At 46.8% G+C, this 22686-nt stretch overlaps 1 protein-coding gene across 1 annotated transcript in view; it reads left to right on the top strand.

The window, feature by feature from the left end:
- Window positions 1-22686, top strand: part of PGR (progesterone receptor) — a 58886-nt gene that overhangs the window by 8567 nt on the left and 27633 nt on the right. The window contains exons 2-3 of the mRNA XM_083436281.1: window positions 3323-3474; window positions 18476-18592. Of these exons, the coding sequence (XP_083292407.1) occupies window positions 3323-3474; window positions 18476-18592 (269 nt within the window). The remainder of the gene's footprint in view (window positions 1-3322; window positions 3475-18475; window positions 18593-22686) is intronic.

Raw genomic sequence — 22686 nt, 5'->3', positions numbered from 1 at the left:
GCTGTAAAGAAAAATATTGCATAGGAACCTGGAATGTAAGAACCATGAACCTGGGTAAGTTGGATGTGGTCAAAAATGAGATGGCAAGAATAAATATTGACATCCTGGGCATCAGTGAACTAAAATGGACGGGAATGGGCGAATTCAGTTCGGATGACCATCATATCTACTACTGTGGGCAAGAAACCCGCAAAAGAAATGGAGTGGCCCTCATAGTCAACAAAAGAGTGGCGAAAGCTGTACTGGGATGCAATCTCAAAAATGATAGAATGATCTTGATACGAATCCAAGGCAGACCTTTTAACATAACAATAATCCAAGTTTATGCACCAACTACTGGTGCTGAAGAAACTGAAATTGACCAATTCTATGAAGACTTACAACACCTTATAGAAGTGACACCAAAGAAGGATGTTCTTCTCATTATAGGGGATTGGAATGCTAAAGTAGGGAATCAAGAGATAAAAGGAACAACTGGCAAATTTGGTCTTGGAATTCAAAACGAAGCAGGGCAAAGGCTAATAGAGTTCTGTCAAGAGAACAAGCTGGTCATCACAAACACTCTTTTCCAACAACACCAGAGACGACTCTACACATGGACATCACCAGATGGGCAGCATCGAAATCAGATTGATTATATTCTCTGCAGCCAAAGATGGAGAAGCTCTATACAGTCAGCAAAAACAAGACCTGGAGCTGACTGTGGCTCAGATCATCAGCTTCTTATAGCAAAATTCAAGCTTAAACTGAAGAAAGTAGGAAAAACCACTGGGCTGGTAAGATACAATCTAAACCAAATCCCTTATGAATACACAGTGGAAGTGAGGAACAGGTTTAAGGATTTAGATTTGCTGGACAGAGTGCCTGAAGAACTATGGATGGAGGCTTGAAACATTATACAGGAGGCAGCAACGAAAACCATCCCAATGAAAAGGAAATGCAAGAAAGCAAAGTGGCTGTCCAATGAGGCCTTACAAATAGCGGGGGAGAGAAGGCAAGCAAAATGCGAGGGAGATAGAGAAAGATACAGGAAATTGAATGCAGAATTCCAAAAAATAGCAAGGAGAGATAAGAAGGCCTTCTTAAATGAGCAATGCAAAGAAATAGAGGAAAACAACAGAATGGGAAGAACCAGAGATCTGTTCAAGAAAATTGGAGATATGAAAGGAACATTTCGTTCAAAGATTACCATAATAAAGGACAAAAGTGGTAAGGACCTAACAGAAGCAGAAGACATCAAGAAGAGGTGGCAAGAATACACAGAGGAATTATACCAGAAAGATATGGATGTCTTTGTACACCCCAGGTAGCATGGTTGCTGACCTTGAGCCAGACATTCTGGAGAGTGAAGTCAAATGGGCCTTAGAAAGCATTGCAAATAACAAGGCCAGTGGAAGTGATGGTATTCCAGCTGAACTATTTAAAATTTTGAAAGCTGATGCTGTTAAGGTGCTACACTCAATATGCCAGCAAGTTTGGAAAACTCAGCAGTGGCCAGAGGATTGGAGAAGGTCAATCTACATCCCAATCCCAAAGAAGGGCAGTGCTAAAGAATGCTCCAGCTACCGCACAATTGCACTCATTTCACACGCTAGCAAGGTTATGCTTAAAATTCTTCAAGGAAGGCTCAAGCAGTATGTGGACCAAGAACTCCCAGAAGTGCAAGCTGGATTTAGAAGAGACGCCTGCTTCTTGGGAGGAAAGCAATGACAAACCTAGACAGCATCTTAAAAAGTAGAGACATCACCTTGTCAACAAAGGTCCGTATAGTAAAAGCTATGGTTTTCCCAGTAGTGATGTATGGAAGTGAGAGCTGGACCATAAAGAAGGCTGATCGCCGAAGAATTGACGCTTTTGAATTATGGTGCTGGAGGAGACTCTTGAGAGTCCCATGGACTGCAAGAAGATCAAACCTATCCATTCTTAAGGAAATCAGCCCTGAGTGCTCACTGGAAGGACAGATCGTGAAGCTGAGGCTCCAATACTTTGGCCACCTCATGAGAAGAGAAGACTCACTGGAAAAGACCCTGATGTTGGGAAAGATGGAGGGCACAAGGAGAAGGGGACGACAGAGGACAAGATGGTTAGACAGTGTTCTCGAAGCTACAAACATGAATCTGACCAAACTGCGGGTGGCAGTGGAAGACAGGAGTGCCTGGCGTGCTCTGGTCCATGGGGTCACGAAGAGTCGGACACGACTGAACGACTAAACAACAACAACTGTACCAGATGAGCATCATGAGTGACAGACCAGAGGGCAGGCAAGGGGAACCTTTTGGCACATCAGATGTCGCCAAACTACAACTCCCAGGATCGCTGGCCATTGGACACACTTGTTCAGAAACATCTGGAGTGCTGGACGTTCCCCAACCTGCTGTAGGGAGACAGTCTGTAGGTGGTTTGAGGGCCTTGTTTTTGTTCGTAAAATCGGACCTCCGGCACTTTATAGGTAATTGATGGAGGCGGACCTGCATTTAATAATAATAATAATAATAATAATTTTTATTTATACCCTGCCCTCCCAAGCCAAGGCCGGGCTCAGGGCGGCTAACAACCAATAATAAAAACAAGTTGAATGAATACAACTTAAAAACAAGATTAAAATACAACATTAAAATATTGAAACATTAAAACATAAAAATGCAGCCTCATCACAGGAGGAGAAAGGAAAAAGAAAAAAGAGAGGGGGAAGGAATCAAATTGGTTCCAAACCAAAGGCCAGGCGGAACAACTCTGTCTTACAGGCCCTGCGGAAAGAAACCAGATCCTGCAGGGCCCTGGTCTCATGAGGCAGAGCGTTCCACCAGGCCAGAGCCAGTGTTGAAAAGGCCCTGGCTCTGGTTGAGGCTAATCTAACTTCCTTAGGGCCCGGGACTACTAGGGTGTTGCTATTTATGGACCTTGAGGCTCTCCGTGGGGCATACCAGGAGAGGCGGTCCCGTAGGTACGAGGGTCCTAGGCCGTGAAGGGCTTTAAAGGTCAAAACCAGCACCTTAAATCTGACCCTGTACTCCACCGGGAGCCAGTGCAGCTGGAAAAGCACTGGGTGAATATGCTCCCGTGGCAGAGACCCCGTGAGGAGCCTGGCTGCAGCATTCTGCACTTGCTGGAGTTTCTGGGAGAAACACACTTGCCAGTTTTGGCATAGGGGTGACCTCACAACTGTTGAAGGACCACTGTTTTGGTGCTTATGGACTTGGATGTTTTTCTCTCCAAACCTCTGCCTTTGCAACGTTGGCTGTCCGTTGCAAAGTAAGACTTGCCATTTCTCCTGCCTTACCCATGATGCATTTCTATTCTCATTTTTGTTTCCTTTCTCCAGGTCAGATGCAGATGCTGGCCAGAGTCCTCAGTATGCTTTTGAATCGTTGTCTCAGAAGATCTGCCTCATCTGCGGCGATGAAGCTTCGGGCTGCCATTACGGAGTCCTTACCTGTGGAAGTTGCAAAGTCTTCTTCAAGAGAGCCATGGAAGGTACTGTGCAGTGTCATTCGTTGTCGTGGTCGCCTTATAATTATCATGGAATGTGTAATAATTATTATATATGAGAGTCATAAGTTTTATACATTCCTTATCATTATCATGGTTGCCTAATAATTAATATGGAATTGTTATGGAATTATTAATATGGAACACAAGTCCTAAAAAAACCTTTAAGGGATTTGATTTGATTGATTAATTGCATTTCTATGCCACTTTTCATTCAAATGAACCTCAAAGTGGCTTACAACCAATAATTAACCAAAACATAATAAAACATAACAGCACATCGTGAATACAGCATACATCATATAAAACAATTAACAAATTATCAATAAAACAGTTGCAATCTATTAAAAAAACTTAACGAAACAGCAACTAAAAAATAACATAAACTTCACAATTATGGCAAGTCATGTGATTAACTTAAGGATACTTTTCTAGCATGGTTGTTGGTGTGTCTTACATTTAAGAAGGGATGAGCCTTCTAGACGTTGTTGGATTCCCCTCAGCCAACTCCCCTCAGCCAACGTGGCCAGTGGGCAGGGATGATGGGCGCTCCAGTCCAACAACATCTGGGGGGCTACCTGTCCCCTACGTTGATTTCAGAGATTATTTGCAGTGCAGTGTAGGATTGCTTTTGTGTTGTGGTAATGATCTAATGTCAGGTGTTAGGAGAAGGTAACAGGAGCAGGTCAACAACAGCTCACACAGCTTCAGTGAAGTTTGAAGAAACAAGGCCAGGCCTACAGAGCACAGCAACTCTTCCTGCTAGAACTTTCCCCCCATGAGGCAGTTGTGGGGATGGAAGGTCCTTGCCTCCCCACAGCTCCCTAAGTCTCCTCCTCCCCCAGTTCCTTCCCAAACAATCTGAGGCTCTGTTGTTTTGCCTGCCTTTGCTCCTTCTTCTTCATACCTCTTCTGGACCTGGGAGACCAGGGAGGAGGGGAGCTGGTTGCAGCAGGACTCCCTGGCTTCCTCACCAGCCTGCCCCATCTCTCTCCCTCTCTCCTTGCCCCCTCCTTTCCTGCCTCTGATTCTGGACTGCTGTCTGCCCCAGACTCTTCCTGCTCACTATACCCTGTTAGCCTCTCAACGCCTGTCACATCTTCTTCCCAGTCTTCTCCCTCTGACCACTCATCATTGTTCCACCACCAATTCCCTGGCTCTGAGCTCCGCATCTAGCTAGTCCATGAGCATTTTGTTGGTTTGTGTTCTTCAGTGCTTTCATTCTGAAACTGGGCGTTGATGAAGGGGATAATGAGCAAGCATCTCATTTGCATGCATTGGGGTTGCAATGTTTGCTTAAGTGCCGTAATTGGCTAAATTAATTAGGAACATAGGGTTGCATGCCAAACAGCGCTAAGTCATGGTCCTGCCAGGACAAAGATTTCAACTTGCATAATGGCACTTTTATTGCTCTCCTCCCACTACACTCTCCCAACATGTGTTTTGCGGGGAGAGAAGTCCTGTGGCACAAATAGAAATCCTTAGTTTGGAAACTGACCTTTACTAAGTCAGACTACTCTGACCGCCAGTGGCTTTCCAGGAGAGTTATTTTTTTATATATTTCTTTATTTTCCACAAGATTTATATACCACTTGATTGGAACGAAACTTCAAAACAGTTTACAGAAAGAATGAAAGAGTGAAATCGCCAGTAAGAAACGGTTAAATACAACTGCATTATTTAAAACATTCAGGAATTAAGGGAAACGAACAGTACGCTAAAAACAGATTAAAATGCATGCCAACATCCTGCAGGTCTGGATAGGCTTGCTTAAACAAAAATGTTTTAAGCAGGAACTGGAAAGCACACAGTGAAGGCACCTGCTTGGGGTCAATCAGCAAGGAGTTCCAAAGTGAAAAGCTGTACACTAAAAGACCAGTTTCTTACAAATGCAGAGATGAGTATTATGAGGTATCTGTAACAGCGGCAGTTCTGCAAATTGAAGTGGCAGAGGCAGTATTTCAGGTAAACTGGTCCCAATAGTAACACCTTAGACTTGGCTGATCATCTGAAACAAGTGCAGAAACATCTCTGAGCAGAGTTGTTACATGCTGACAGGTTCTGACTCATGCCAGCAACCGTGCTGCAGCCTTCTGTAAAAACTGCAGCTTCTGAATCAAGTGCAAGGGAAGCCCCACATAGAGCACATTGCATTGATCCAGTCTTGAAGTAACCAAACTGCTCCAGAGAAGCGGACACAGAACAATGGATCCAAACTAGAAGAAAGAAGATTCTACCTAAACATTAGGAAGAACTTCCTGACAGTAAGAGCTGTTCGACAGTGGAATTTGCTGCCAAGGAGTGTGGTGGAGTCTCCTTCTTTGGAGGTCTTTAAGCAGAGGCTTGACAACCATATGTCCGGAGTGGTCTGATGGTGGTTCCTGCTTGGCAGGGGGTTGGACTCGATGCCCCTTGTGGTCTCTTCCAACTCTGTGATTCTATGAAACTACTGTGGCCAAGGTTTCTCAGTCCAGGAACAGCCATAGTTGCTGCACCGGCCACAGCTGGTGAAAGGTACTCCTAGCCACTGAGGTTTTCTGGTCTTGATCCAGAAGCCCTCTCAGACTGTGAACTTGCTCCTTCAGTGGGAGAGCAACCCCATCCAGGGTTGGCAGTTGACCAATTTCTCAAGTATGACAACTCGCCCACAGTGCCTCCATCCTGCCAGGATTCAATCTTGGCTGGAGTTTCCTCATCTATCCTCCCATCTCATCTAGGCACCAGCTCAGGAATTCCACAGCCTCTCCTGATGCAGATCTTAATGAGAAACAGATGACACCTTGCCCCCATGTGCCTCTTGGCTACTCTCAACAACTTCAAATAGATTTTTAAAATTGCATTGGAGATAAGCAGGTTTCAGTCAAGGTATTTCCCCAGCCCTTTCTGGAGACGCCAAGCAAGGGTTGAAACTGGGACCTCCTGCATGCCTGACAGATCCTCTGCAGCCCTGCCCACTGAGCCGCATTCTTTCCCCTTTTGACTGATGAAAAAGATGCCCCCATTAATCTGGCAATAGGTTGCTCTGCTTTTCATTTTATAAAAATACAGTTTGCTATAAAAACTGCAGGTGCTGTTCCCCATCTTCCCTTTACACACACACACACACACACACACACACACACACGACATGCCCCTTCAAGGTGGTGTCTGCTCAGATGCGCGTGGGTGTCAACTGCAAATGTGGAAATTGGGCTGCTCACTTCAGAAATACAGGGTTTTGCCCTCGTGCAAATTCAGTGTGAAAGCATGGCTGTGTTTACAAAAAACACACACACAAACAAAAACCATATCCTATGGTTTGCAAGTACCCTATTGGCCCAAATCCTTTTCTACCTGTGTTACTTCGAGGCAATTTACTGTATTTTTCGCTCTATAAGATGCACTTTCCCCCGCCTAAAAAGTAAGGGGAAATGTGTGTGCGTCTTATGGAGCAAATGCAGATGGGAAGCTCTGCTCAGCGCTCCCTTTAAAGAGCGTGTGTGCGGCTCTTGGGGGCTTTAAAGGGAGCGTGGCTCTTGGGGGAGCCTTCATCCCACATCCCAGGTGAGGCTGCGCGCAGTTATCCCATAAGCCAGGACAGCAAGCGGGATTGCTATGCAGCGATCCTTCTTGCTGTCCTGGTTTCTGGCTTAGCGCACGGCTCTTGTGGGAGGTGGGTGAAGGGACAGAGTGTGCAGCTCTGTCCCTTCCCCCACCTCTCGCAAACACCCCCAAGAGACGCGCGGAGAGTGTGTGCAGCTCTTGGGGAATTTTCCCTAAGGAGGGAGAAAGACAGCCCGTCAGTGATGGGCTGCCCTTTTCCCTCCTCAGGGAAAAACCAGCAAGCGCCGCACACACGCTCCACACGGCTTGAGAAAGGGAGTGCTGAGCAGAGCCTGGGATGCATACAGGCTCTGCTCAGCGCTCACTTTAAAGAATATTTTTTTCCATGCATTCCCCCTCTAAAAACTAGGTGCATCTTATGGTCAGGTGTGTCTTATGGAGTGAAAAATGCTGTACTTACATTCATTTTTTGATAGAGTTGCAAGCTTGGTGGATCAAGAGGATGCTGTGGGCATAGTGTATCTTGATTTCAGTCATGCTTTTGACAAAGTCTCCCAAGATATTCTTGCGAGGAAGCTGCTAAAATGTGGGTTGAGCGAGGTAACTGTTAGGTGGATTTGTAGCTGGTTGGCTGACCAAACCCAAAGAGTAGTCATTAATGGTTCCTTGTCATCCTGGAAAACAGTGACTAGAGGGGTGCCACAGGAACATTCTGACAGTAAGAGCTCTTGTTGCAAGTAGTTTCTGTGCTCCCTGAATGCCCTCACATCTCTAAGCAGTTTTAATACGACTAGGATATCTCTAACAGCATGACATGACTAACAGCAGACAGTTCCAAGTTACTTCTGTTTCGCTTCTTTGATACAATTGAGCTGTAGTATCCTGGTGGCAATCACTGCTTCAGAGTCGCTGCTTCCAGCCCCTCACAATTTTGTGGATGGGAAAATTGTGTTGTGGTTGTGGGGTTCTTGTGCAACAAACTCCATTTTCTGAAACAAATAAGAGCCTCCCCGCAAATAAATCAGCAAGGATGTTTGGCTGTTTGTCAGTCTTGTATAGCCTTCCCATAAACTTTGTGCAAACCACTCAAGATGAATGTACAATAAACAGGTTCTCTGATAGCAACCCGTGTCAGTACATAGCAACCCAGTAATTAGAGCAGCAAAAGGAAACCATCTGCTAAGAGTTTGCACTCTTGGTAACATTTGTATTCCCTCTTTGAACTCTTTGGTGGCCCTTCACCCTGGTTGAGAAGAATGTTTTTGGTCTGCATCAAGAGAAAATGGAATGTGCCTCCAGGGGTGAAGTCAAACCACTGGAGAATCGCAGCGCCTGCTGTGGCTGCAGAGACTCGTTACTAGTGATGACTGCACCTCGTGTTGTCTTTGCTGCATTAGCTGCACCGAAGTGACCTCCTCATGGTGCAAGCCTAGACAGTGCGTATGGAGGTCCTGTGCTGCCCAGATGACAAGAACCCCCCCTTGGCATCACTGATGTGGTCCAAAGAAAAGCAGAGCCATATGTTTGGCACCAGCTTTGCTCTAGGAGTTGCCAGAAGGAGATGTGAAAGATACCATCCAACCTTCTTAAGGAGTCTACTCTAGATTTGTGTAGGGTTTACTCCTGAGCCTTTTCTTCTTCCGAAGATATCCTTCAAGGCAGCACAGGTTTAGGGTCAGAGTTTACCTTCTCCTAGAAGAGCTACCTTCCCAGGTTGATGAGCCCCATCTGCCCCTCTGCAGCTCACACAGAAACCACCTCCTTGACCATTGGACCCACTGTTGGTCTCATCCAGTCAATCTGCCAGAGCATGTCTTCACATACAGGGGAAGTTCCTAATTCACTGAGGGTTTGATACCCAGCAGGTACCAGTATACCTGAAGGAGTTTGATACCCAGTATACCTGAAGGAGCGTCTCCACCCCCATCGTTCTGCCCGGACGCTGAGGTCCAGCGCCGAGGGCCTTCTGGTGGTTCCCTCATTGTGAGAAGCAAAGCTACAGGGAACCAGGCAGAGGGCCTTCTCGGTAGTGGCGCCCGCCCTGTGGAATGCCCTTCCATCAGATGTCAAAGCGATAAACAACTACCTGACATTCAGAAGACATCTGAAGGCAGCCCTGTTCAGGGAAGTTTTTAATGTGTGACATTTTAGTGTATTTTTGGTCTCTGTGGAAGCCGCCCAGAGTGGCTGGGGAAACCCAGCCAGTGGGCGGTGTACAAATAATAAATTATTATTATTATTATTATTATTATTATTATTAATTATACCATCACCTGGTTTAGCCAGCCAGTCGAAGCCATTTCCGAGGATGTGGCTGCTGTCACATGCTGACAGTTTCTAGAAGACTGGTCCAGAATCTCTAGACCATTAGTGGGAAACCTGTGACACCACATCTGGAATTCTATGTTCAAGACTGGGCACCACAATTTAAGAAGGATATCGACAAGCTGGAATGTGTGCAGAGGAGGGTGAACAATACCATCACATAGCTGTCAACGTTTCCCCCTTTTTAAGGGAAATTCCCTTATTCCGAATAGGATTCCTCACAAGAAAAGGGAAAAGTTGACAGCTATGCCATCAAGGGTCTGGAAGTCAAGCCTTATGAGGAACGGTTGAAGGAGCTGTGTGTATTTAACATGGAGAAGAGGAGACTGAGAGGAGATACGATAGCCATCTTCAAATATCTCAAGGGCTGTCACATGGAAGATGGAGTGAGCTTGTTTTCTCCTGCTCCGGAGGGTAGGACTCGAACCAATGGCTTCAAATTACAATAAAGGAGATTCTGACTAAACACCAGGAAAAACATTCTGACAGTAAGAGCTGTTTGACAGTGGAGGAACAGTCTCCCTTGGCAGGTTGTGGACTCTCCTTCTTTGGAAGTTTTAAAGCAGAGGTTGGATGGCTGGCTGCCATGGATGCTTTAGGTGACATTCCTGCATTTCAGGGGGTTGGACTAGATGACCCTTTGGGTCCCTTCCAACTCTACGATTTTATGGTTCTGTGATTCTGTGAATGGGCAGCTGATTTTCAAGGAGCCAAAGAAATAGAACTTCTATGTGCAGGATGTTGAATGATGCTTTTGTATTAATGTTGTTCCATGCAGGATCAACAGTTTGACACAGGGACGGGGAACCTTTTGGATCCCAAGGGTTACATTTCCTTCTGAGGGGCACACGGCAGTGGTGGGCCAAAGACAGAAGTGGACAGAGCAACCAATGCATTTTTTTCCTTTGTACAGTGGTGCCTCGCAAGACGAAAAGAATCCGTTCCGCGAGTCTTTTCGTCTTGCGGTTTTTTCGTCTTGCGAAGCAAGCCCATTGACGGAGTAGCGCTATTAGCACTATTGGCTAAAAAAGGGCTAAAAACGGCTTTTTAACACTTGGGAGATTAGCGGTTTTGCTGCTAAAATGCTTTTAGTAGCTTAGCGATTCAAAATAAGGGGTTTTGGAGCGAAAAAAAAGTCAAATTTTTTCGTCATTTTTCGGCTTGCTAAGCAAGCCCATAGGGAAATTTGTCTTGCGAAGCGCCTCTGCAGACGGAAAACCCTTTCGTCTTGCGGGTTTTCCGTCTTGCGAGGCATTCGTCTTGCGGGGCACCACTGTACAGTAGGCTACTTTCTACACACACACACACACCCTGCTCTGCCCTCCATCCAGGCAAATAAGAGGAATTACATCCCAACCCAGGCAAAAACACTTGGGGTGTGAAGCAGGACCAGGGAGGGGTGTGCCCTTCAGGGAAGGGGTGTGGTCTTCAGGGAAGGGGTGTGGTCTGCACAGAATTCTGAAGGCTAAATAGAGAGGCCTAGAGCAGGGATCAGCAAACTTTTTCAGCAGGGGGCCAGTCTACTGTCCCTCAGACCTTGTGGGGGGCCAGATTATATTTTGAAAGGGGGGGGGAGAACAAATTCCTATGCCCCACAAATAAGATGCATTTTAAATAAAAACACACATTCTACTCATGTAAAAACACCAGGCAGGCCCCACAAATAACCCAGAGATGCATTTTAAATAAAAGGATACATTGTACTCATGTAAAACACACTGATTCCTGGACCATCCGTGGGCCGGATTTAGAAGGCGATTGGGTCGGATCCAGCCCCTGGGCCTTAGTTTGCCTACCCATGGCCTAGAGGGCTATATTTAGCCCCTTGACCTGAGGTTCCCTACCCTGGTTTGTCGTATTGATTAAGGCGACCACAGTTTCCATACTTGGCAGTCTCAGTTTGGAGGAGGCTCTCTGAATCATCAGCTGGATCCTTGGTCCACACAGTTGGCAGGCATTGCTACTCCGGCCCTGTGTGAAGGATTTTTTGATGTTGGCACTGGGCTTGGAGCTCATTTTCGCCAAGTGAACCTGTGATCCCTTGGCTGTGTCAAAATTTGTTACCATGTAACTTCTCCCACCCACCCACACCGCCGGCGTTCCCCGTGAAAAGACGTTCTGGATCCCCGTTACCAGAGAAGCAGCAACTTTTTTTGCAGCAGAAACAAAGCAGTGTTTGCAGCAAAAACAACACAGAGCCTTTGGGCACTTTTAAGATTAAATGATTGATGGCGGCATAAACATTCATAATCTGGGATCTGGTGAAGCGGGACGATAGTTGTGCTGCAATAAATCTATTCGCCTTTTTGGTGCCAGCAAGACTCTTTGTTACAGAGCAGTCCTTTAGGCTCAGTGGGAGGAGAAAGTCGCCCTGACAGGCAGATAGGCAGATCTGAAGCCCTGCTAGACTTGCACCATCAGGGTTGGAAGGTAGGAATAGACCCTCTTCCACTTCCCATCAGTTGGTAATTATTATTATTTTGGAAAGAAAACATTTTTACTTCCTATTATGCAAAGGCTGAAATACTTCTCCCCTTCCCACACCCATTCCAGGATCTATGCTTAAAGATGAGAGCTTGGGATCCACTAGATTCAAAGCCTCACTGGAATAGCCCCCTCCAGATGAGTAATGACTGGAAGGGGGCACCCAAGGATGACTGGACGGGATCAGCTAAACAGTATAACATTATCATTGTCATTTCTAATTATATCCTGCCATTCTTCCCAATGGCCTTCCAGAGACTGTAGGATTCCATCCCTAGATCACTGTTTGGTTCTTCTTCTGGAAATGAGAAATCTGAACTGGGCTACACTCTGGAATCTCCTGGCCAGGTGGCTTAGCAGTTTAGGCGGATGGGTGAATTAAAATAAAGGCTTCTATGACTTCTATGACGCAGGTGGCGCTGTGGCTTAAACCACAGAGCCTAGGACTTGCCGCTCAGAAGGTCAGCGGTTTGAATCCCCGTGATGGGGTGAGCTCCCGTTGCTCGGTCCCTGCTCCTCCAACCTAGCTGTTTGAAAGCACATCAAAGTGCAAGTAGATAAATAGGTACCGCTCTGGTGGGAAGGTAAACGGCGTTTCCATGCGCTGCTCTGGTTCGCCAGAAGCGGCTTAGTCATTCTGGCCACAAGACCCAGAAGTTGTACGCCGGCTCCCTCGGTCAATAAAGTGAGATGAGCACCGCAACCCCAGAGTCGGTCACAACTGGACCTAATGGTCACGGGTCCCCTTTACCCTTTACCTTTATGTCTTTATTTGATACTTTTATACTTCCACTTCCTGCATATGGAAGCTAAGAATGGGCTAACATACGTGGAAAACTAGACCGGCCATACCATACAAATGAAATAACAAGACAAATAAAAAGCAGCAACAGATAACTATAAAACCACGAGCCCCAAACACTACAGTTCATGTTACAGATGCCTGGATTAACTTGAGCCTTTGTTTGAAGATGTCAGTGGTTGGGGAAAACAAAATGTCACCTGGGAGGGAGTTCTGTAGACAGGGTGCTACCACCAAGAATGCCCTGCCACCACCCTTCTAGCTTCTGTTATGGACAGCAGAGCATCTCCTCCTGATCAAAACGTCTTGAGTTTGTTGGTGCTGGGGAAGATGCTTCCTCAGGTACTTGTGTCACAAGCTGTTTATGGTTCCATAGCTTCTGGACTGTCTTCCAGGACAGATTTTGATCCTGCAGACCCAGTAGCAGACAGGTGGTGCTGCACCTCTCACCTGGCCTACCTCCAGCTGAGACATTTCTTCATACTGAGATGGGGGGCAGTAAGGTTGGTGCAGTGTTGGCACGCTGGTGGAATCAATGCTGCCCTCCCGCTGGTGTGTTTTCACCGCACCCACCTTGCCACTGCCTCGTCCCCCTCCCCTTGGTATGCAGCAGTAACGCAGCTGGAGGGAGGTTGCAATGCTATCCAGTATTGACCAGACCACTTGCATGTTATGAGAATATATTTTGGGATTAGGTGGCAGTCTGCATCCCTGGCAACTCTCCTTTTGGAAATCGATTACTGGCTCTCCCATTTATCTGCTTCTGAAGCAACTCTGCCCTGTACACCATGATTAACGGCCCCTTAATCAGTTTTGTTTCCATAGTTAATCCAATTATCTGCCAACGTTGTATTGGGTGCTATTTCATTTTGCTTGCCTGCTCTCACCTTTGCATCTGCACAATAGGCGCCGTGGTTCACTTTTGACAGATGCGTGCTTTATGTATTGTGCTAATATATTTCTTGCAGTAGTAGAACAATAATCATTATTTTTGGAGCTTTGCACATGGCTGCTGTTCGAAGCAAGCAAAGCACAGGGTTCTTGACTTGGAAGTTTCCCAATTTACCGGTAGTACTTACTGTGGGGCTGAAGAGGGGAAAAGGAACCAATCCTCAGCACCATTCTGTATTTAGGGAGCTTAATAATTTCTGGTTGGTATCTGATGCTTTCCTCCTTGAGATAGGGAGCCTGTGGGGTGGACCTTGTCTCTTTATACAGCAGATGACTCCCACCCACCTTAACCCCACTGCACCAGCCAGCCTAAACCTATCCCATGCCTTCTTTGCCTCAGTCGCTAAGGTAGAGGAGTCTCACTGAGTACTACAGCATCACCTCCCTTAGGTGCTGGAAACTTGTGGGAACCATGGTAATTTGTAATTCCCATGGCTCCCAGCAACTCTGGAACTGCTGTGGCACCCATGGGAATTCTTTCCCAATCTTTGTAAGTTAGGGAAAGGAGGTCAAGAAGGGCCTGCATCTAGGGCTTCAGTCGGGGAAGGGCCTGGAACAGATGCAAAAGAACTATCCTTGGGCCTGGTGGGTGCAATTCTTCTCCCTCCATCTTGTGGTCGTAGGGAAGGGTCATAGTTATTCCTTCATTGTGCAAAGGGGATTTCTGCTGGGTATAATAGGGGCTGCCCCAAACTCACTGCTCTGCCCCATCTCTGACCAGTCTCGATATATGGCAGTGATGTTGCTGCCAGGACACTGGCTCAGTTGCGTTGCTTGCTGTTGGTTGGTACCTGGATGGGAGACCACCTGTTTTACCTGTTTCAAAGGTGGTAATGGTAAAGGTAAAGGGACCCTTGACCATTAGGTCCAGTCCTGACCGACTCTGGGGTTGCGGCGCTCATCTCGCTTTATTGGCCAAGGGAGCCAGTGTACAGCTTCCAGGTCATGTGGCCAGCATGACTAAGCCTCTTCTGGCGAACCAGAGCAGCGCACGGAAATGCCGTTTACCTTTCCGCCGGAGTGGTACCTATTTATCTACTTGCACTTTGACGTGCTTTCCAACTGCTAGGTTGGCAGGAACAGAGACCGAACAATGGGAGCTCACCCCGTCGTGGGGATTCAAACCTCTGACCTTCTGATTGGCAAGTCCTGGGCTCTGTGGTTTAACCCACAGCGCCACCCGCGTCCCATTTCAAAGGTGGGATATACCTTAAAAAAACAAAACTAGGCTGCTTCCTTTTCACATGGGTGGGCAGACAGGTGTGCCAGGACTGATGAGGCGGTCAGTGGAGCTTGGACCACGCTCTGTCTGCTGCAGTCACCAGCAGAACCAGGCAGGCTCCTTTGAGCTCATCATTTCCAATATTTCCCCACCCACTTTGGGTTTGTGGAGAAGTGATTTTGCACCAGGGATGAGGAAGCTGTGGCCCTCCAGATGTTAGAGTGGTCCAAGTCCCACCCGCTCCAGCTGCAAATGGGATCTATTCTATTCCAGCAGCACCCTTGTCTCCAGTCACACATCACATTAAACCAATGTTTGTTTTAATTTTATTATGATTACACTTATATTCCTTGCCTTCCCTCCAAGGAGCTCAATGTGACATTCATGCTTGTTCACCTCCTCTCCATTTCATCCTCACAACAGCTCTGTGATGTAGGCTGGGCAGAGAGACAGCATAGCAGGAAAATGGTATTCCGAATAGAATATGGCCAGAAGAATCTCAAGTATTGCAGCGCACTAAGGCAGATGGGTTGGTGCAGTTCAATATCATACTGTAATTTTGAAATTAGGCAAATGCCTTGCATATTTCCCCCCTCTTAGTCACACATTCTACCCTTCAGGGAGATGCTGGAATTGGAATGCAAAGGTCAAAGGGCTGGTTTCTGCATTCTAAAAGCACAGATATTAACCTGAGATGATTTGTGTGTCTGCATATGTATTTAAAATATACTTATTATTATTCCCTCCAAAATCTATTCAACTTGTTCAACTGGACACAGATATTCACATGTTTAGAACTAATACATTAGGGAAACAAACGAGAGTCCAAATTACCTGCATTAGGCAAATCAGCAAATTGTTTCCTAATTATTTCAGACGGGATTTGATTCTCTTTTCCTCCGCGTTGTGCAGATAACTGACAGCTCAAGCCTATACATGTTTACCCAGAAGTAAGCACCGCTGAATTCAAAGGAACAGTGTGCATAGGATTGCAGCCTAAATTAGTGTAAGGAAGCTCTTACCCTGTTTACAAAGAGACCGCAATGGCCAAGCACTACAAAGCTGCCAGGGTTAAGTGCCTACAGCAGGGATGGGGAACGTTTTCTGGCAAGTGGAATGGATCCTTATTTCCCTGACCCTGATAGGCCAAATCATCTGACACCAGTATGATATCAGGTGATGGTGCTGCTGCACTTTGAACCCTCAATTGCTGGGACTACAGAGGCCAAAACCGGGCTCTTTGAAAGCCCTTTTGCAAACAGTCCCCTGCTGCTCTTTGAACCTCCTAAAGCCAGGTTCCACAGCTTCAGATGGATTGGACATCTGTGGTCAAAGTCTAATGTGTGATATAAAAAAACCCAGAACAGTCCATTTGTTTGGAGTCTCTGGCTGACCCTCTTCAGGGCAGTCTGTGTCCCTGATGTTTGCGGAGCCAACTTGGGCCTTCTCAAATGGCATCTGTCATGAAGGGCCATGGTTCAGTGGCAGTGCATCTGCTTGGCATGCAGAATTTCCTGGGTTCAATCCCTGCCATCTCCAGGCAGATCTGGAAGAGAACCTGGTTGGAAATTTAGTTATAATTACTATAGTTCAGGCTTCCTCAACCTCGGCCCTCCAGAGGTTTTGAGACTACAATTCCCATCATCCCTGACCACTGGTCCTGCTAGCTAGGGATCATGGGAGTTGTAGGCCAAAAACATCTGGAGGGCTGAGGTTGAGGAAGCCTGCCATAGTTTAATCAGAAATACTGTGGGGAGCAAGACTGTGACCAAGTAGCCTGTGTGCCTGATTGGCCTGCTGTTCAGTGGGACTTAAGTCATTTTTAAGCAATACTAACTCTCATTGATTTGGCAACATCTGGATCTACTTAAAATCCCATTGGTTTAAATGGTTCTACTCTGACTAAGTCAATGTTTATTACTTTTATATACTGACCTCATTTAGGGAGCTCTGTGTGGCACGCTTGGTTCATTACTTGTCCCGCTTTAATCCCCACAACACCATTGCGGGGTAGGCTAGTATGAGACCCTTACTTGCCCACACACTGTCTTGCCAAAGTGGTACAAGCGCTGGTTATCTCCTGCTTGGACTACTGCAATGTGCTCTTCGTGGAGCTACTTTTTTGAAGGTGACTCAGAAACTGCAGCTAATCCAGAATGCGGCAGCTAGACTGGTGACTGGGAGCAGCCACTGGGACCATATAACACTGGTCCTAAAGGTTTTTCACTGGCTCCCAGTACATTTCCGAGCACAGTTCAAAGTGTTAGTGCTGACCTTTAAAGTCCTAAATGGCCTGGGCCCTGCATACCTGAAGGAGAGTCTCCACCGCCATCGTTCTGCCCTGATACTGAGGTCCAGCTCCGAAGGCCTTCTGGTGGTTCCCTCCCTGTGAGAAGTGAGGTTACAGGGAACCAGGCAAAGGGCCTTCTCGGTAGTGGCACCCGCCTTGTGGAATGCCCTCCCATCAGATGTCAAGGAAATAAACAACCACCTGACTTTTAGAAAGCATCTCAAGGCAGCCCTATATTGGGAGGTTTTTAAGGTTTGATGCTATATTTTGTTGGAAGCCACCCAAAGTAGCTAGGGCAACCCGGTCAGATGGGCCGGAATTATTATTCTTCTTCTTCTTCTTCTTCTTCTTCTTCTTCTTCTTCTTCTTCTTCTTCTTCTTCTTCTTCATATTTTCATTATTTGTATCCCACCCATCTGACTGGGTTGTTTCAGCCACTACAGCTTCCAACATATATAAACATAATAAAACATTACATATTTAAAGTATAAGAAATAAATTATTATTATTACACTGGTTCCCAGCAGGCTTTAATAAGTTAGTAACTAAAAAAGACTGGGGGGAGGGGAGAAAAGGACGCCTGTTTCTTCTCTCTCTTACTGCCTTGCAGTTTATGCAAGCTTAGATAGCAAGGGCTATGTTTAAAAATACACTTGAGGTCCGCGTCCATAATAGAAGCAGTTCACCAATAACAACTGACTGATCATAATATCGCTGTGCTAATGTCATGGTGACCCTTACATTGTTAAAGTCCATAAGATACTAGTTTTTCATCTGTTGAGTCACGTTAAACAGGAACAGATTGGTTCGTTCCTTTTTAATATGACCCAATGCCGGGGGGGGGGGGGAGGGGGACACACCAAGTGAAACGTGGCTGTTTAGCCTCTCAGTAACAAGGCTGTTCCCTTCTGAACCTCCTTGCCCCCTCCTCCCCTGTAGCTAATAAAAGCACCTCCGATGTGCATTTAATTACCCAACCAAGAAGATAGAAACAATAATTAAAGAGAGATTAAGTGACGGATGAATCGATGGTAGCATCCAGTTAGTTGCTAGGATAATAATAATAATAATAATAATAATAATAATGGCCCTTTCACTTTGGAAGCAGCTGTTGTTGAGCATTTAGCCTTTGGAAGCAGTTGTTGTTGAGCATTTAGGACGGTTTATACATTTTGTTTACACCTCCCAAAACAGATCAGAGAGGCTGACATTGAAGCTGACTAACGTTGTTTCCAGGCTATAGTTTAGTAATTTGTTTGGATGCTTTGCACTTTATTCACCCTAGCTTTCTGAACTGCCCTGCCTTTTCTTTTACTTCTCCGTAATCTAGTGTTCATTTCCCCCAACTTCTTCCTTTTTTTTCTTACAGGGCAGCATAACTATTTATGTGCCGGGCGGAACGACTGCATAGTGGACAAGATCCGCCGGAAGAACTGCCCTGCGTGCCGCTTGAGGAAATGCTGCCAAGCTGGCATGGTGCTTGGAGGTAGGGAGTTTTGATTCACAAAATCATAGAGTCATAGAATTGTAGAGTTAGAAGGGACCCTGAGGGTCATCTAGTCCAACCCCCTGCAATGCAGGAATCTCAGCTAAAGGATCCATGACAGACCTCTGCTTGGATGGAGGAGGCCTCGGGTTCTCGTTTTCACAAATGATGCCTGCCAGAGTGTCAGTCGCACGGTAAAAAGGCTATGACATGCTATGACCTCATCATGCCATTCAAACTTTGGGTGGTGTTTAAAGCAGAAAATGTGGCATATAAACGAGAGAGGGCACATTGATTGGTTAAGCTATCACGGAGGAACACTGTTAATGGCTGCTATTGTTGGCATCCATCTGTCTTGAGAGACAATGGAGTGTGCCTCTGGGGGTGAAGTCAAACCACTGGAGAATCACAGCGCCTGCTGTGGCCGCAGAGACTGGTAACTCGTAACTGCTGCCTTGTTAGGGGTGCCAACTTGAAGGGGGGGAGGCAAGTAAGCCCTGCCTGCATAATCAGTCACATGACACAGTGCGCAGACACCATTTGAATGGCAGTGCCCATCAACTGGGGGGCGGCGGCGGACAGGCGAATAGCACAGCCCCACCATGCCATCTGTCAGAAAACGATTCAAGCACAATTCAAAGTCTTGGTGCTGACCTTTAAAGCCCTAAGCAGCCTAGGCCCAGTATACCTGAAGGAGCGTCTCCACCCCCATCGTTCAGCCTGGACACTGATGTCCAGCTCCGAGGGCCTTCTGGCAGTTCCCTCGCTGCAAGAAGCGAGATTACAGGGAACCAGACAGAGGGCTTTCTCGGTACACCCTCCCATCAGATGTCAAGGAAATAAACAACTATCCAACAATACATCTGAAGGCCTGTTTAGGGTAGTTTTTAATGTTTGAAGTTTTATTCTGTTTTTAATGTTCTGTTGAAAACCACCCAGAGTGGCTTGGAAAACAGGAAAAATTTGGGAAAACCAGATGGATGGGGTGGAAATAATAAATTATTATTATTATTATTATTATTATTATTATTATTAATCTTTCTTTTTGGAGCCAAGCAGAGTTTCAGCAAAGTCGCTTGATGATTAAAGAGAATTTCTCATTACAGCAGCTGGCTGTGTGACATTTCTCTCTTGATATATAATGGACTTTGCTTACCTATGGTGCGGGAGGAGATTTCAAGTAGATATTGAAGCATGTCATTTACTCTGTCCCAGGAAACATGGATAGTAAGATATTGCAATTCTTTCTCCTGAGGTCTCTGCAGCTGCTTCTGCCCTGATGAGTAGTGTAATAAGCACTTTCCAGAGAAAAGCTTAAAGGCAGTGAAAGTGAACTGCATTTCGGGGCTATAGCAGCAGCAGAAGCTGTATTGTCAGATGTGCAGAAAAAATTGTGGGTGGGCTGGAGAGGCGACAGGCAACACAGGCGAAGATTGCAATTTTGTCATGGCGAGGGGTGCAAATCACCCTTTTCCTGCATCACAGCTACCAAACGGAAGGGTGCAGTTGTTATAGCTATTCGGTTGCACGGGTGCACTTTGCAATGTTAGTTGGATGTCCAGAGAGGAATTCAAGAGGCTGTACAGCCTTATTATTATTAGGTATATTATCAGGAAGGCTAATTTGGGAGAAGGGATTGCTTTGCTATTGAGTTTTTCTTTCTGCAAGTTGCTTGGGGAGCCTAAGTGCAGAGTGCAAATAAATGCTTTAAGAAAATAAAGGCTCCTCTGGATCCGGAGCTTGTCTGTAAGGAGGTGGGCAGGAAAAGGAGCCCATTGCCAGTCAGAGTGTGAGGAGAGGAGATGGAGAAACTCCTAGTGCTTGTGGATGATCTAATTTTCAAACCGCTCATCCCTCGCATCTCTGCCAGGCACTAGGGGGGAATGACACAACAAACAAGGGTTAAACTAGGGTGCTGGGTTGGAATGTAATTGCAAACCATAGTTAAAGCAAGCAGAGTTTCAGAAGCCAACTCTCCACTGTGGTTTGCTAGCCTCGAACAGACCATGGGTAAGCAGCCAGGTTGGAGCTGGATGTACCAAGAGACTGGACCTTAAATGGGGGGGGGGGGGAGATAGATTGGTGTTGTATTCAGACTGGGCCACAAGGTCTCCATTATTCAGTTCCACTTATAAGGACAAGCTTTTAAGCCAGTATTGGTGAATCACTGGATTGCTGCAGTGCTTCCACTTATTCAAGGAAAACAAGCCAAGCAGCTGATTGAAAACTAATAGCAGGCCACTTTTCATTCTCCTTGGAAAAGCACAGACGGGCTTGTCGGTTGTGACATTATTTGCTGTTTAGCATTTGTTAACTGTAGTTCAAGGTTTATAAACATTAGCTGCCCAAGGCTGCAAACAGGACACTGGGCAAAATGTGATTTGACTGGAGCACGTCGACTGTGCGAGTTCATGACCTGTGGGGTTGCGCAGATGTGGCAGGGCTGGTACAGGGATATCTTGGCATACTGTCGCTGCACAGGAAACAGCCAGAGTTGTAAGGAATGGATCGAATGTAAGGAAACTGGGCTGGATCTAAAGTTCCTTCTGTAGTCAAAGATTTGGAGAGCTGGAATTCCTTCCCCAAGGGCTCTCTAGTACAACCTGCTTCAGTGCAGGAATGACAGCTGTGTGTCTTCTGCTCATGCTAGAACCAGGTTAGGGAAGTTGTGACCATCATCCCTCCCCACTGGACATTCTCCTTGGAGCCAATAAGAGATGGAACCTCAGATCACCAGGAGGGACAGCGGTTGTTTCGCCCTGTGCTAGAGCATTGCCTAAGAAAGGTGACTCTAAATCTAGCAAGGTTCTAACTCCCTACCCCAGATTTTCCTGGGCTACAGCTCAGGAGGCAAACACCAATTCTCCTTGGAAAAGCACAGAAGGGGTTGTCCTTCTGGGGTGGTTTGTCCACCTTTGGTCCCCATCTTGCACTTAGCTTTCACCTGTGGCTCCTAGAAGCTGTCAGCATGAGACAGCTGCTGCACCCTGGAATGACTGCGGTTGATTGGCTAAACCAGGTGAGGGTAGCCAATGCATCTCAAACATACAGCGCATTAGGGACTTCCCCTGTAAGCGAAGACAGCCACCAGTGCGTGGAGTGGGTGAGACCAATAGTAGCTCCAACAGTCAAGAAGGTGTTTTCTGCCCATGCTGTAGAAGGAAGTGAGGGGCAGATGGAACACATCAACCTGGGAAAGTAGCCCATTTAGGAGAAGAAAAAGTCTGATCCTAAACCGCCACTTCCTTGCGGGTTATCTTCAAGAGAAGAAAAGGCTGAGGAGTAAGCCCTACGCAAAGCTGGGGTGAAGCCTTGAATGCCTCCTTCTGGCATCTCCTGCAGCCAAGCTGCTGCCAAATGTTTCCTTGAGACCACTGGCGGAGGAAGGTGTGCGCATGGAGCTGTGATGGCGGGTGACATTGCTGCATGGAGGGCGGGCTGCTAGGGATGATGCTGTGGGCAGCTAGTGGCGCCCTTCCCGAAGCTCACTGTGTGGGCGGCAGGCAGCTAGGGAAGCTCGCCACATGGGCAGCAAGTGGTGCCCCCCATGTTCATCATGCGGGTGGCAGGTGGCTAGGGACACTCCCCACGCAGGCAACTAGCAGCGCCCCCCACGTTTGCCGCACGGGCGGCCGGCAGCTAAGGACGCTCGCCATGCGGGCGGCTAGCCCTGCCCGCGGGCCAGATAGCCCTGCCCCTCCACCACTCTGGGTGCCAGGGCAGGTAGCTCCGCCCCTGCTTGAGACCACACCAGTGAGGCCAAGAATGGGGTCTTGTTGTTTGGGCAGCCCAGGAGCTCCATACAGAAAGCCCAGCTTGCGCCCCAGAGAGGTCACTTGGGTGCTTGCTCATGCAGCAAAATCAAACTGGGAGGCAGCAGTTACAAGTTACTGGTCTCTGCAGCCACAGCAGGCGCTGTGATTCTCCAGGATACTCCAATAATTTGTATAGCTACTTTACGGTACTACTCAGAAGTAACTGCCTTATGCTAAGTCAGATCATTGGTCGAACTAGCTCAGTATTATACTGTCTGGCAGTCTGTATCTTCAGGATTTTAGATGGGTTTTCTCCCAGTCCTGCTTGGAGATGCTGGG

This window comes from Podarcis tiliguerta (assembly GCF_965153285.1).
Source record: "Podarcis tiliguerta genome assembly, chromosome: 4".
Classification (NCBI taxonomy): Eukaryota; Metazoa; Chordata; class Lepidosauria; order Squamata; family Lacertidae; genus Podarcis; species Podarcis tiliguerta.
Note: the sequence above shows the minus strand (reverse complement) of the source record. Positions and strands in the feature narration are given on the sequence as shown.